The sequence below is a fragment of the Macrobrachium rosenbergii genome, chromosome 48 (assembly GCF_040412425.1).
Source record: "Macrobrachium rosenbergii isolate ZJJX-2024 chromosome 48, ASM4041242v1, whole genome shotgun sequence".
NCBI classification, from domain to species: Eukaryota; Metazoa; Arthropoda; class Malacostraca; order Decapoda; family Palaemonidae; genus Macrobrachium; species Macrobrachium rosenbergii.
In genome coordinates, this window is record NC_089788.1 from 59891209 (window position 1) to 59906201 (window position 14993).

Genomic DNA, 14993 nt, shown 5'->3' on the forward strand with positions numbered 1-14993 from the left:
ATTTGTCACTAGATACTGTGGAACTTTGCTTTTCTTAAAATTTAACATAGATAAATATTGGACATATTACTTTGTATGATGCTATTCAATACCACACAATCATTTCCTGTTACAACTTCCCTACCTTACTTAAAAGCAACAAGTTCAATTCTGATGTTAATTTTTTTAATGTGCATATAATTTTCACAGAGGATGTGAAATGAATGACCACTGACATAAATATCAGCAGTCTGGTACACTCATGAGCACCAATAAATATATACCTCAAAATACAGATAGGCTAAGGCAGTTCCTTATCATTACAGTATTATTATTATTCAGAAGACCAACCATATTCATTTGAAATAAGCCACAGGGGCCGTTGACTTGAAATGCATGCTTCCAAAGAATATGGTGTTCATTAGAAAGAAATAACACAGATGGTAATGGGAAATACAGAAAGATCATTTATTAAAAAACAGCAAATAAGTTAACAAATTAATAAATAAATAGATAAACTGTAATTAAGAACAATTGTATTATGGTAGTAAAGCACTGCACCTTAACTTGAACTTTTGAAGTTCAATAGCACAACATCCTGAAGGAGACTAAGTTCAACAGTGAGGCATATTTACTGCATATTGGTACTTCTGTTCAGCAAATCTAGTTGCTCTCAGCATGAAAATGGTAATACAAATCTAATTGCTCTCAGCATAAAAATGGTAATACTAAGTGAAAAAATCTTTCACTTGAGAAAATGACATCCAAACAGAAGCAGGATGAAGATGAACTGGAAGACAAGAAGCATGCAAAAATTAGACATTCAAACAACATAAAAGACAACAATTTTTGTAAGATGACTACAAAGACAAGCCTAAATCACAGCTTCCACTATCAGGGAATAGAAAACTACTGCAATGAGAAACCTTGTCTAAAAGACAGAAATATGAGTGGCTTCTTCAAAACTCTAAGCAAACTGATCTAACCTTACGGCGGAAAGGAATCCAATACACAGTAAAATAATACTGTATATCTCTTATGAGGCATACTAACATGTACTATATCCTTCCAAAAGGGTTAAAAAAAATATTCTTCCAAAATTCAACTGCCCAGATGTCATCTGCTTATTATATCATAACTTTTTTGGTATTGGGTACATTTTTTCATTTTTTGGTCTAAATTAAGTGTGATGTGTTTTAAACTAAGATGGTTGGGAACTTTGAAGTCTTGAAGCAACTTCACTATAAGTTACACCTTTCCCTTTAAACTGTTGCACTGTTTACTGTTTGCACAGTACTTAATTTAGGAATGAATGGGTTTTTATCACTATATATACAGTACTAATTTTGGTTCACCAGGTAATACACTCTTTGGTGGTTTTGCTTGCATTAAGTTTCAGTAATACACTCTTTGGTGGTTTTGCTTGCATTAAGTTTCTTCTTTATTATTTTGTTCCTGCTTTTGTGTATAAATTTTTTTCTTGGAGTTTTTGGTTAAGCTGTATGAACTTGCACTTGGGAATAGTTTTCATCATTATTTTTATATACAGTAATGCACTGCTTAACTGACTTTTGCTTATATTGCATGTTCATATGGTAGCTTTTTTGGGCAGTATTTTCTCAATTTTATCATTCTATACACTCCAGCTCAGAGCATGACATTACATACTTATTTGTGACTGCAATGGGATGATGGAAGTGTACAGGAACTCTAACATGAGAAATACCTCCATCTGCTGTGTAAATTTTGTAGGAGGGCAAATATACACCAGGGCTAAATTGTTGTATGCTGAGATTACTCTGCATCTAAGTGATGCTTATATAACAGAATGAAGCATTATAAGTGCTCCAATGCTTATGATGAGGGGCAAATGTCTTTTACTAGAATCATCAAGGACCTCCTCTACTCTGGCCTCATCAATGGATTTGCCCAGGCCTTTGTCTTCTGGGGTCATGTATGCCTTGAAGAAGACCATGATGGGAAGACTGTAAAGCTATTGTTTTTCAACTCTCCATACACTGCAGATCGAAAAAAGCTTACTAAACATTTAGAGGATCTTCCAAAGTATGTAGCCCCTCCTTTGAATCCTAAGAATCAAAGAATCACAGTTGTTTTCTCCATTGTCATGATATATCCCCATATACAGCATGCTGAGGTGCATCAAACATATACTCTTCTTTACCAGCTGGTAACAGCAGTAGCCATCTTTATTGTGGGTACCAGTAGCACTTATATACTTACCTCCTGCTGGCTGCAGTGAGGCCCCACCACACATTTTATCTACCAAGACAATTTTTTACATCAGATGTCTGTGCTCCAGGAATGCATCTGTCACCATAGCAGATGTTCCCAGTAACCTTCTTCATCCAGACATTCTTCTAAGGATTACCATTTACACAGCTTGACTAGCTCTTTAAAGAGCAAAACAATTCTTGTAGTTGCCAGAGTGAAGTGCTGGTGCTTTATAAGGGAAAATTTTTTTCTTAACGAGAGAGGAATCATGCTAGCATCTTCTTGCGATGCAAAACAGGACTCCGGATAAGTATAGCTACGACTCAACTGTGCTTGGTGGATTTCCAACTGTTCCGTGTTCACTTATTTCTACTGCCTGTAGACATGACACTTTCTTAGCCCGTGGGTGTACTGCTGTATTGAGCCCACAGCAATATCTCAAATCCTCAAGTTTGTGATCACAACTTGGCTCATTGGATGAGGTACAGGCACTTTAGTTCATCCACCTGTTTGTTTCCCGTGACACGCACTTCACTGGCCAGCCTCCTGTTGAGTTCAACATTATTATGCAGTCCAGTGTTTCTCTTGTTATGACTGATCAAAATGTTTCTGTTTCTTGAGTGTAAGACTAGCTCATTTATCAGTTATGTGGGCTGCTCTCAACAATGCAAGCCTCCTCCCTCAAGTTTCATGCAATTTTTGTTCACCTGTTCTTTGGCTAAATTACTTTTGGGTGATGTGCATAGAAATCTGCATGGAGGCAGCTCATCTGCATTGAGTCTCTTGCTGTATCTTGTTACATCAGCATTACATGGTACTGCTCTAATCTCTTCCAGATTGTGCAAATCATACTAAGAGTAGTGCTCATAAACTGACAGCTCTGGTTACCTCTTCAGCATTGGACACAGTCATTTCTCACCAAAACTTCTGCTAATGGTGCCACGGAAGAATTTGTTTTGCTCTGAAGACAGCCTGCTCACCATCCCCAGTGGAGGTAGCTATACTGGTTCCTGGGAAGAGACACCATGTTTGTACTTCTTTAAGATCCACTAACATTCTCTCCTGAAAAGGTACATGTTAGTGAGAATCTCGAGGAGATTGCAAGTTTATGTCATAATGTCAATGACTTTGAACACCTCAGTAATATGAAGTCTCTTTTATCCATTAACAAGTTAGTGAGGATTCAGCTTTGTGCTCTGAGCTGCACACTACATTAGTGATGGAGGCTATTTTTGAAAACTGATTAAATGCAGGGCTTAAGTTCTTGTACAGGATGTGAGAAGCCCTTGGTTACACTGCAGATTTTCCCCTTGGTGCTTGTTACTCTACTTACACCCATCATGCACCTCCAGATATTAATGGGTTGATTAGATGTGTATCTACAGTACTTCCCTCCCTTTAAAGAGAGGCTCCTGAGGGAGCTGCTCCCAGATCCCAATGGGTAAGATTGGGTAAAAGGAGCCACAAGCAAGGTGCTTGATGGTAAGAATTGAATTGAATTGAATATAGAATTTAGGCCAAAGGCCAAGCACTGGGACCTATGAGGTCATTCAGCGCTTACACAGAAATTGACAGTAAAAGGTTTGAAAGGTGTAACAGGAGGAAAACCTTGCAGCTGCACTATGAATCAAGTGTAAGGAGAGGGTGGAAAGTCAGATCGAAGAGAATATGAAAGGAGGTACAATAAAAGGAACGAAAGGGGTTGCAGCTAGGGGCCGAAGGGACATTGCAAAGAACCGTAAATGATGCTTACAGTGCACAGCATGAGGTGCACTAACAACACTACATCCTTAAGGCGTCTTGATGGTAAGGCAGTGAACACTCACAATCACTCCAAAGGCACGAGACTGTGCTTCCTTGGGTTAACAAAACACTTAAAAATTTGAATGTTGCCTACTTCATCACTAATAATATTCAATAGACAAGGGTTTCATTATAAGTTGGCTGTCAATCTTTCATCCTCAATGTCCGTTTCCAGACTTTAAGAAAGGAGATCAGCAACACTCAAAGTGTCAATAATGCTCCCAAGTGCATGTGGAAGAAGGGCTTTTCTAGGTCCCCAAGAACAGACGGTAGCATGTCTCCTGGGACCCTAGCCAGGAGGTCTTACCATGCAACTCCAAACATAGTGGTGACTCCTAAATCACAGTCTCCCTTTCATAGCAGAGATGGGCAGAAGAAATATCCAGCTACCATGGGCAGAATAAATTTCCAGAAGTCCCCTCTTGGAAATCAGTGACATCAAAAATGAGGTCTGACTTATCCACAACCCTATCCATGCCCAATGAGGGGTCGTCTCCAGAAAAGACCATAGCCAGTGGCGAATAAGGGTGGACTCAAGGCTGATTCAAACCTTGAAACAAAGTTTTTCCCTATCCATTTTTGAGAAATGCCCTCATTTCATCTCAGTGAGGACAGTGAGGTACAGTTAATGCAGCCATGGGAGGCCATCGGAAGAAGTAACTGGCAACCTCAGTGGATTCTACAGCTGAAAATTTGTGGTCCCCAAAGCCTCAGGAGGTCATCATCAACCTCAAGTCCTCTAAATTGCTACCCTTCAGCTCTTATCTTTCAGATAGAGACCATTGCCTCAGTCTGTCATTCCATTTGGAAAGGTGACTTTCTTGCATCTCTGGATCTGAATGACATATTTTCAGATCCCAATGACAGGTGTTTAATAATATATCTCTGATTTCCTTAGCAAAGCAGGACCTTCTAGTTCGTGTCCCTATGTTTCAGGCTGACGACAGCCCCAGAGGTCTTTATGAACCATAGCCCCAGTTGGGGTACAGGGTCCATGTAGGGGTATCAAGTTTATCAAGTACTTTGGTGACTGGTTAGCTGTGACATTTTCACCCCAAGACTTTCAGAGATGGTCTCAACCTCATCATCAGTTTGTGCCAGTATCTAGGCACAGTCATCAGCTGGGAGGAGGTAACAGCAAAGACGACAGTTAGTTAGTTAGTTATAAATGATTTGTTTAACCAGACCTCTGTAAAGACGACAGTAAACTATGTATAGAGCTAGATACATCAATGTTCATTGCCTGCCTCACAGTGAGACTGAGATTTATATCACCCTTGCAGGATTTTCATTGTCTTCTGTCCCATTCCCACAAGATTTTGGCAAAAACTTCTTGGCCATCACAATTCACTGGCGAAGCTACAGTAGTTTCTCACAGCCAGTTCAGAAAAATATCTTTCCAATAGACCCATCACTGACTCACCACAAATCAGCCAGAGGACTTCACATTACATCTTTCTAAACAGGTCCTAGCCTAGTGGCAAGGCTATTACAACCTTCGAAAAGGAATCCCCCTTCAATGTATCAATTAGATCTCTTACTCTTACCAACACTTGCAAGGATGGTTGAACCACAACATGCTGGGGTTGATAGCTTTGGCCTGTGCAGTTGGGCAATTACACAATGGTCACATATCTGTGAAACAAGCAGGGTACCAAATAACCAACCTGTCATCTTTTAGTGGACTCTTGATGCAGGCCAAGGAATTCAGTGTCTCTCTAATACCAAGATTCATCCATGGGCAGCATACGCTAAAAAACCTATTAAGCCTTTTGCTTATCAATGACTGAAAGTCGTCATCCAAATTTAAGCCCTTCACATTTTGATGCTATACACAAATGTCAAAAAAAAAAAAAAAAATGCACAAACCATCAATATTTTTCATGCATATGTAACACGTATGTTTATTTGTTTTGTACAATTTTAGATGTGTTTTCAACGGATGTGCTTTTGGGGACTTTTTTATGTCATTGTATAGAGCAGTCTTTCAGCTGCCAAATGAAATAAAATTGAGCAGTCTACCTTGAAAATTATCAGAGGTACGCATCTTTGAACAAAAAAGGTATATAGAGAGATTTTGTGTTTATATGTATCATATGGTTGACTGCTACTTTTCTTAAGGATATGTGATGCTACTTTGTCATTCATTTTTTTATATTTTCCTTGTTACAATTAAAAACTTTTGCAATGCAATAACAAATAATTAATCTGGTTGTGCTATGGGTAAAAAATTACTACCTTATTGCACATTTTTGGGGCTAAGTTAAAAATTTTCTCATCTCTTGTAGTTTCTACTCATTGTCCCACCTAAATAAAAGTTATTTTGGAGGGATTTTTTTATGCAATTGCATTAAAAAATTATATTTTCATAATAAAATTAAGTTTCATATACTGTATATATACTTACCAAGTAATTACATAGCTAGATTTTCAACTCCATGCGGCAGCCTTTATTTAAAAAATGGCGGTAACCCTTCAACAGTTTAATGTAGGTGACAAGCCCCTTCCACTGGAAACACCTTGGTAAAAAACCTCATTCTGTTTGCGCCCTTATGTCCATGAGAAGGGAGGAGGGTGGGCTCCGATTCTGTAATTACTTGGTAAGTGTACTTGAAACTTAATTTTATTATGAAAAATATCATTTTCATGTAAGTAACTTACCAAGTAATTAAATAGCTGAATCCCCACCAGGACATATCCTATTCCAAAACATTAAGGCATGATAATGATTCTGAAGCAGAAAAATTGCTAGCATTGAAATAATGCTTGTTGTTTCCTTATGTGGTAAGAGAGCTACTGCAGGTGAATACTCACTCTGGTTGGTGCCCATCTTAACCTGTAGTGGCGTGGTGGTAAAGACATGGGGCAGCTCTACTCAAGTGGGAGCTTTGCCACGAAGGATAGGACCGATGGCCAGCAAAGCATAAGTGCCCTTGCCCAGGACACAGTATCAATATAAAAAACAATTAGACAACGCTTTCACCTACACTGAAAACACCACAACCCATCCACTGAGACTGGTGGGTACTCCAGGTACACTGTACTCCCTGGCACCCAAAAAATCGACACCCTACTTCAAGGCGAAGAGATAGTAGGAGAAAAAGAAATTCCTATGCTTCCTCCCCCAATAATATGCCAGCCACTGATAATGGCTGCAAGGTATTGCAATTTTCAAACACTGTTCCAACTTCTTTCAAATTAGTGAGACGCGAAGATCTGTTCACACTTCCAGAAGGCCAACTGCAGAATGGAAGTGAGGGACATATGTGTCTGAAAGCTAATAAGGCAGAGACTGCCCTGACGTTATGAGCTTTCACGTTAAAAGTAGGCAAAATGTCCTCCTGAATCTGAGAATGGGCCTCAGAATTTATGTCTTTGACAAAGAAGGACAATGAGTTCTTGGTCAGAGGGCGAGCCGTGTTCTTGACAGAGCACTAGAAGTTATTGGATGGTCCTCTGATCTTCTCGGTCCCACTCAGGTAATACCTTAAAGCCCTAGCAGGACAAAAAACTCTCTTCTTCTTCAGAGCCAAGGTATCCATTAAACTTAATGGATAAAGAACAGGGCCAGGGCTTGATGAGTCCTCGTTCTTGGATAAAAATCCAAGGGTCAGGTAGCAAACTGCATCTCGTGAAAAAACCTACCCTTTATCAATGGCTTGGAACTCACTAATAGGCTATGTTAGCAGTAGCCAAGGTCATGAAGAAGAGTCTTCCATGTAGGGATTCTACGAGAAGAAGAACGAAGGGGTTCAAAAGAGGGACATGTCAGCCACTTCAACACTACGTCCAGGTTCCAGGAGACTGGATCTTCCTTTCTTTGCTTAGACATATCAAAGGACTTGATGAGATCATTAAGATCTGGGATTGATGCAGATTCAGTACCCAAGTTTAAACACTGAGCTAAACACAGCTTGATACCCTTAATGGTGGAGGACGAGAGATTCCTAGATCTCCTCGGATAAAGAAGGAAATTCACAATTTGGGTCATAGACATCTCAGAAGAAGAGACGTTGAGTCTGAGACACCAGCTTCAGAAAATTGCCCACTTAGCCTGGAAGATGCAGCTAAGAAATTGAAGCCTGCATCTTGCAATAGCCTTTGCAGCACATCTTGAAAAACCCTTACGCTCTGACAAGCTTCCGGACAGCCTGAAGCCTGTCAGGGCAAGAGCGGGCAACCCTTTGGTGTCTCTTAAAAGAGGCAAGTCATCCAGATATAGACTGAGGTTTATGCCTATTTGATGAAGTCATTTGCTAGAGGAGTGAGGACTCGAGTGGACACTTGAGGTTCTGTAGAGAGGCCGAAGCAAAGAGCCCGAAACTGTAAGATTTTGCTGATGCCAGGTGCTCCAACAGGAGACAGGCATTTAGGTGGTGACATGGGGCGCCTGAGAGTGTCCTGGAAGACGAACCTTAGATACTTCCTGGAGTCTGGATGGCTGGAGAAGTGGAAGCATGCATCCTGCATATCCAAGGTTATCATCCAATCGCCCTGGTGAATGGATGAAGGGACTGACTGTTTGTCTCCATCTGAACTTCATCTGCCAGACGAAGAGATTGAGGGTGCTTATGTTGAGGACTGGTCTCCAAACCCCAATGATTTGGGGACCACAAACAGACAGTAGTAGAAGCCCTCTGAGTTGATGTCCTCAACTTCTTCTATGACTCTCGAAAGAGAGAGGAGACCTCCTCCAAAAAGGCCAATCTTTTCCACAGTGTCCTGTCCCTCTGATACTCCTCTTCTGCCAAAACTCGGAAGACTGGCTCCCACTTGTGCATGGAGGACCTCTTCCTCATTTCTTGGGCAAGGACTTGAGCTCCTCTTGAAAGTTCTGGCCAAGAAGTGGACATTGGAGCGGGTCCTAGACTGGACTTGGGATTACTCCTATGGAAGGGAAGTTGCTGGAGAGGAGAGACCGTCTTACGAACAAAAGTGGATGAATCCTTGTGGTGTTTGGAAGAATGCACCACAAGATCCAAGTCGACTTCTACTGGAGGTCCGATTTCTGGGCCTGAGTGACTCCTTTAGTGGAACGGCAGCACAAAAAAACTCTTTTCTTCAAAACCCCCAAGGAGAAAAGAAATGCAAGTTCACGAGAGCCATCCATGATGGTCTTGTCTGCACGAGAAAGGACTCCTAGCCAGTCCGAGGCGAAGTCTCCAATTAAATCATGCAATTTTTAATTTTCTTGGCTAGCACTCTCCCCATCCAGTCCAAGAAACTGAAAGCTTCAAACAACTCAAAAGAGGTCTTTGACAAGGAGGTCAAGTTCTGCTGATGAAAAACAATTTTCGCAAACAAAAATGGCGACATCGGGAAGGAGCTTCCCTGGTGGCGCACGAAAGAAAACTCCAATGAATTAAACGCAGGGGAGGAAAGACAAAGGAAACCTTACCTTGCTCCCTCTTGGCAGAACACCAAACTTCAATGTCCTTGAGTGCCTTCCTCTAAAACTGGGAAAGCACCACTGTGGGGAGCCTAGGTCAGTCATCTGGATGGCTCCTCATCAGGAAGATCAAGGTAGGCGAGACCGGGGCTAGATGGAGCCAAAAAAGGGTAGGAAAGCTAGCCTGCAAACACTGAAGGAGAGCTGCATATGCTAGGAGACCCGCGGTCAAAAACAGGTCTGCATATGCTAGGAGACCCGCGGTCAAAAACAGGTGCTTGGCATTCCGAGCAGGAGACTGATACTGAAGAGTTGGCGTTGGGCACTCGGGAAATGACGCCAGGCACTTGGGAGCTGGCACCAAGCACTCAGATGAAGGTGCCAGGCACTTGGCAACTGGTGTCAATGTGCTTGAGAGCTGGCGCTGGGCACTCAGAAACTGGCGTCGGGCACTCGAAGGAAGACAAAGGGGCCTGAGAGGGATCACTGGGCACTTGGAAGCCAAATACTGGCATCCAACAGAAGTACACTCAAGAGGGAAATACTCCAGACTGTCCATGTGTTGCAGGAAGGTTGAGGACTGCACCTAGCTCCTTAAACCGCTAACTGGGCACTGGAGAAGGGTAGCCAGCATTGCCTGCGTGCCTCTTCAATGGATGAGACGAATCTAGAAAGCGCTTGCGGCACTTCCATGCCCAGGCTGGAGCCTTGAGAGTTGGACGACAACCGACGCACATCCATGGAGACACTCTTCCAACAGCTGTCTGTTGAAGCCTGGGAGCAATCAACAGGCTCGACTGAGGGGGGGCAACTACCTGTGGGCAAACCCCGCTGGCCTCCCTTGGATCTCCGGTATGTCTTCTCCCAGGTTTAGGGGAGTATGACTAGGACCTTCATCTAGGAGAACCGACAGGACGAGTAGCCACCTCCTCCACTTGCATAACACTTTCTTCTGTCAAGACACCTTTCCAGTGGCTGACTACTGAAACCTGGAAAGGCGCAACAGGTTCGACTGAGGGGGCAACTACCCATGGACCAACCATCTCGGTCTCCATTGGACTTTCAGTATGTCTTCTCCCACGCTCAGGGAAGTATGACAGTGACCATGGTCTAGGAGAACTGATGGGACGAGTAGCCACCTCCTTCATTTTCCTATATTCAATACTAGATTAAATTCTTGTTAAACCTAGACTCAAGACTGGTAATGGCAAGGGTCAGAAGCAAGGGAGCCTGGCACGGGAGTGGGTGCAGGCTACTCAAAATACGTGATAATACTTTACCGAAATCCAGTTATTCAACCGAAAACCAATGAACAAGGCTGCTGCAAACCCTCAATGGTTACTCGAGAACTGGTAGAAACAGAATGAGGTTTTCTGCTAAGTTGTTTCCAGTATACTCCTGTTAGTGGGCAGGATTATCACCTACACTAAACTATCAAAGTGCTACTTCAGTTTTTTAAATAATGGCTGTCACGCTGAGTTAAAACTATAGCTATGTAATTACTTGGTACGTTACTTATCTGAAAATCATTCAGCTGCAAAATGAAACAAAATTGAGCAGTCTACCTTGAATATTCTCGGAGATATACCTTTGAACAAAAAAAGGTATAAACATTTTTAATCCTACCTCTTGAGTAACTGCCACTTCCCACAGATGTAACTGTTTAAAAGGGTCATAAACAAAAGGGTTAATATTAAGCATACGTGACCAGGCACTAAGCTATGAGAACTCAACCAAAAGTTCCTAAATTATTGTTCTGCTCTGCCACACCACACAATGCTTTTATGGTTCCCTAGGAAGATCCACTGGTCTACACTTTCCTGTTGCTTTCCCTGGTAAGACAAGAGTTGGAGAAGCTACATCAGTTCAACAATATGCTGAGGAAACTGACATCTCCCATATGGCTTTAGCAAACCCAGTTCTCAGGACCATCTTCAGCTTCATAAGGACCTGAGAGCCCTTCCAATTTGGAAGAATCTGCTCTACCAGCCTCACTGCTGATGATTCCAACAGAACACTGGTTCACTCTGCTTACAAATAAGGAGGATATAGTGTTTTGAGAGATGAAGCTTTACAAGCCTCCCTACCAGCTCATCTTCAGCCCAGGCAGGCTGTTTATAGTGAAACTAAACAAATCCAAGTGGAGTATCTTAACAGTTAGTGTACTAGGAAAGGCCCTGAGCCACTCCATGCCACTTTTCAATGAGTAGCCTATTTCCTACAGTTTCAGTGATGTTTTTATCTCCCTTAGGTCTATTTCTGGTGACGTGAATGGAAACTGCCTGTTTCTGTGGTTAAAAAACACAGGTCCAAATTAACACAAATTTTTAAGAGCAAGGGCACTGATCTAAGTAAGCACTTCCTACATGCTACGTAGGTTGTCGGAGCTTTGAAGGAGAGGGCATTCCCAAAGCTCTAAAACCTCCATCTCTGGGACTTGGTCTCCAGTACTGAAGACCAATATGACCCTCAAAGTATAAAGAGGCCTCACTAAAGGAACTAGTAACTTTCAAGACTGTTTTTAATACAGTAGCGTTAGCATCTACAAGACATTTAGATGACCATACATTTTCAAGTCAGAACTTGAGTGTAGTGGTCTTTCATGTGTTCCAAGTTTGTGACCAAAATATAGAAAACTTCCTCCCATCTTTAGTTATCTAGACACTTTGGGTAAACATGCTGGAACCACTAAACGGTATGAATAATTCAGTTTTAAGCTTTGGTCAGTAAAATATTAGTTTTTCACACTTTGTTCAATATTGGTTACGAATTACATACTGATTTTGCAACACTTTATGTATTACACTTACAGAACCTCCATTATGTAGCAGGATTAAATGCTAGTATAATACTTGTGGTTCTGTAAATATCTAAAGTATAGGTATTAAGGTGAAAATGTGCACAATTTCTCATGCATGAAAATGTAGATTTACCACTCTGAAGCTATGTACCTAAACAACCTAAATAAATATCCTAGCTCTAACTACTAGTACTGTAAGTTACACAGAGTAACATTTCACTAAAAACTAAATATATAACTTCTTCCAGATCAATAATTTAAACCATGCATTTCACCTTTGGGTGTTTATTTCTATACAGACCCCTCTGGGTTACTACACATTAACTCAGGCTCTGCAAAGCTATTCCACAGTAAAAAGGAAGCATAAATAGCCAAAAAGGCAAAATGGTCAGCAATAATGTCAATAAATTGTTCACCCTCCATTTGAGGAAATATCTTAAACTATTAAAAACAATGAGAAAATTATAAAATTACAGCAATATACATCAGGCTCCAGCAACAAAAAAGGCTGGTATTACTGTTGCAAAGTGACCTCAAAGCCCATATGCTAAAGGTCCATAACCAGTCACACTGTAGAAAGACAAAGTGAATTTGCCGACATACACACACAATATTACTCTATATAGCCTGTAATAATAATAATAATAATAATAATAATAAAATGTCCATCACAGTGCAGGTCAAGCCCCCAAAAATAGCCAGGTTACATTTATGAAGGAAGACTGCTGTTACATTAAACACAGCCTGGAATTGCACTATACAGCAAAACAGTTTTATAACCAGCAAAAGTAGTTCTTCATTTTGCTCGAAAGCTGCAAATAATGAAAGCGTGGGAATGCCACAAGAAAGATGGTGTTTTATCTTAAATTTAGTTCCACTTTTTTTATTTTTTTTTAACCAACTCTTGGTCGTATCATCTGTAGAGTTGTCCTTAGCCAAGTAAAAGTGGATCAACTCCACATAAGTACATGAAATCTCATGTTTTTCAAATCATATTCACTTGACAATATATAACTATATACCTGTACAGATATAGAAGAATCTATTAACATAAAATGAAAACCTTTCAAGGCATTAGATTTATTACAGCTCACAATGACTTTGAATAAATGTAAGGCGACTTTATTAAAAGTGTACTTTATTACCGAATTAAAATATTGTTACTAAAGTCTTGGTATCCTAACAATGATCCTTTAGTTCAACACGCTCAATCATCATTCGCAGGGGGAAACCATGAAATCTGAGTATATCAGATGGCATTCTATGTTTAATATAGAACTACTCTATGCTCTATTGATCTACTAATAATATAATCAAGAATGTCAACTAGACAGAAATAAGCATAGCCTAGTCCTATTAACGAAAAATGAAGAGGTTGATTAGGGGGGCCAGCAACATACAAACAAACCACAGGATTGTTGACTAAGTGAATCATGGCTTAAGCCACAAGGATACACTGAACAATATTGACACAGTGCATCCATTCATATTTACAGAAATGGCATATATTTTATTGAGTTTTCTTTACAGTTTAAAAATTTCCATTCCAAGAAAAAACCTGTAGAAATTTTTAATAACACAGATGTGAATCAACATTTTAAAACTATTCCTACTTTGTTTACATTGTGATGTCACATTCAGTAATTGCACTTTTTGTCATTTGTACTGTTTTGTGCAACTTGTGATGCCACTGCACAATTGTGTATGTGCAGTGTCAAATAATTTCTCTGTTCAACATGTAATATCATTCATTCTTTTTGTGTTTTCAACTGTAGCTTGGTATGCATGAGTAGTGATAGCATTATAATACTTCCACTCCCGTTTGGATCTACTGTAATTCTTTAGTCATATGAATGAACAGCTTCCCATAATTTACTGTCCCTGAAGCTAAGAAGCAAGTCATGAAGGAAGGGATTCAATCATTTTAGGCAACAACACTCAATCCAAAACTGGAGGAATATGGGTTTCTTTATAGTTTTTGAGGCTTATGACTCCAACAAATTTGACACCATAATCATCAAGATACTGCAGAGGTTGTACTGGGTTAACCAAGCATTTCCAAAGGGGAAAAAGGCAAATGCCGCAGATTCACATTAAAAACAGCCTGGGATATCAGGCAAATGAATGCCTAGGCCAGATTCCAAATATCAGCCACTGACAATCAATGGATATCCTGGATAAACCTTTACTAGCCTACCCCACACTCTCAACAGGGTAGCCTAGCCTTGGCAAGACCGAATCCCACCTGTTCAAGTCCCATACCCTCATACGGTTAATCTTGAGCGAGGGGCACAGGCCTCGAACTGTCACAGTACCTATCCTTCATCCCCTCGGCTAAGACTCGAACAACCTTTTTCTGGCTTGAGACGTTCACTTGATTTCCTCTCAAGACCACAGCTACAGCAGCGATAAGTGATTAGCATACAGACGAAGCACGTACAACCATCGCCTCAAACGCCGAAATCATGAAACCAGTGTTACAACGGACGGAGTTCCCCCCGTTATCCTAAACCAAAACAAGAGCGAATGGTCCGATCAGCTGGAATTGAAAAGCCAAAACAATCGCCATCGGGGTGGCAGCATCTCTCTCACCTTTTGCTCTCCGACGCCTCCTCCTTGTTCTCCACACTCGTCATCTTGGCGGTTGAGGGTTCTACTGTCCTTATTTAACCCTGGAAGTCACCTTTCTATCAAACCCATAGGTGCAGAGGCAATATTCAACGCTTATCATAACAACATAAACACACAAACATCAACTGCAGTCATACCCACAAGACACTGATCTGCGAC

General features: G+C 40.9%; 1 protein-coding gene across 5 annotated transcripts in view; it reads right to left on the reverse strand.

Moving 5' to 3' along the window:
• The window catches only part of hpo (serine/threonine-protein kinase hippo), a 153406-nt gene extending 138413 nt beyond the window's left edge, over positions 1-14993 (reverse strand). For 4 of the 5 annotated variants that reach the window (XM_067091908.1, XM_067091912.1, XM_067091916.1 and 1 more), the window contains exon 1: positions 14796-14993. In XM_067091908.1, the coding sequence (XP_066948009.1) occupies positions 14796-14839 (44 nt within the window). In that variant the 5' untranslated portion in view covers positions 14840-14993. The remainder of the gene's footprint in view (positions 1-14795) is intronic. The other variant, XM_067091917.1, reaches the window with a different exon arrangement.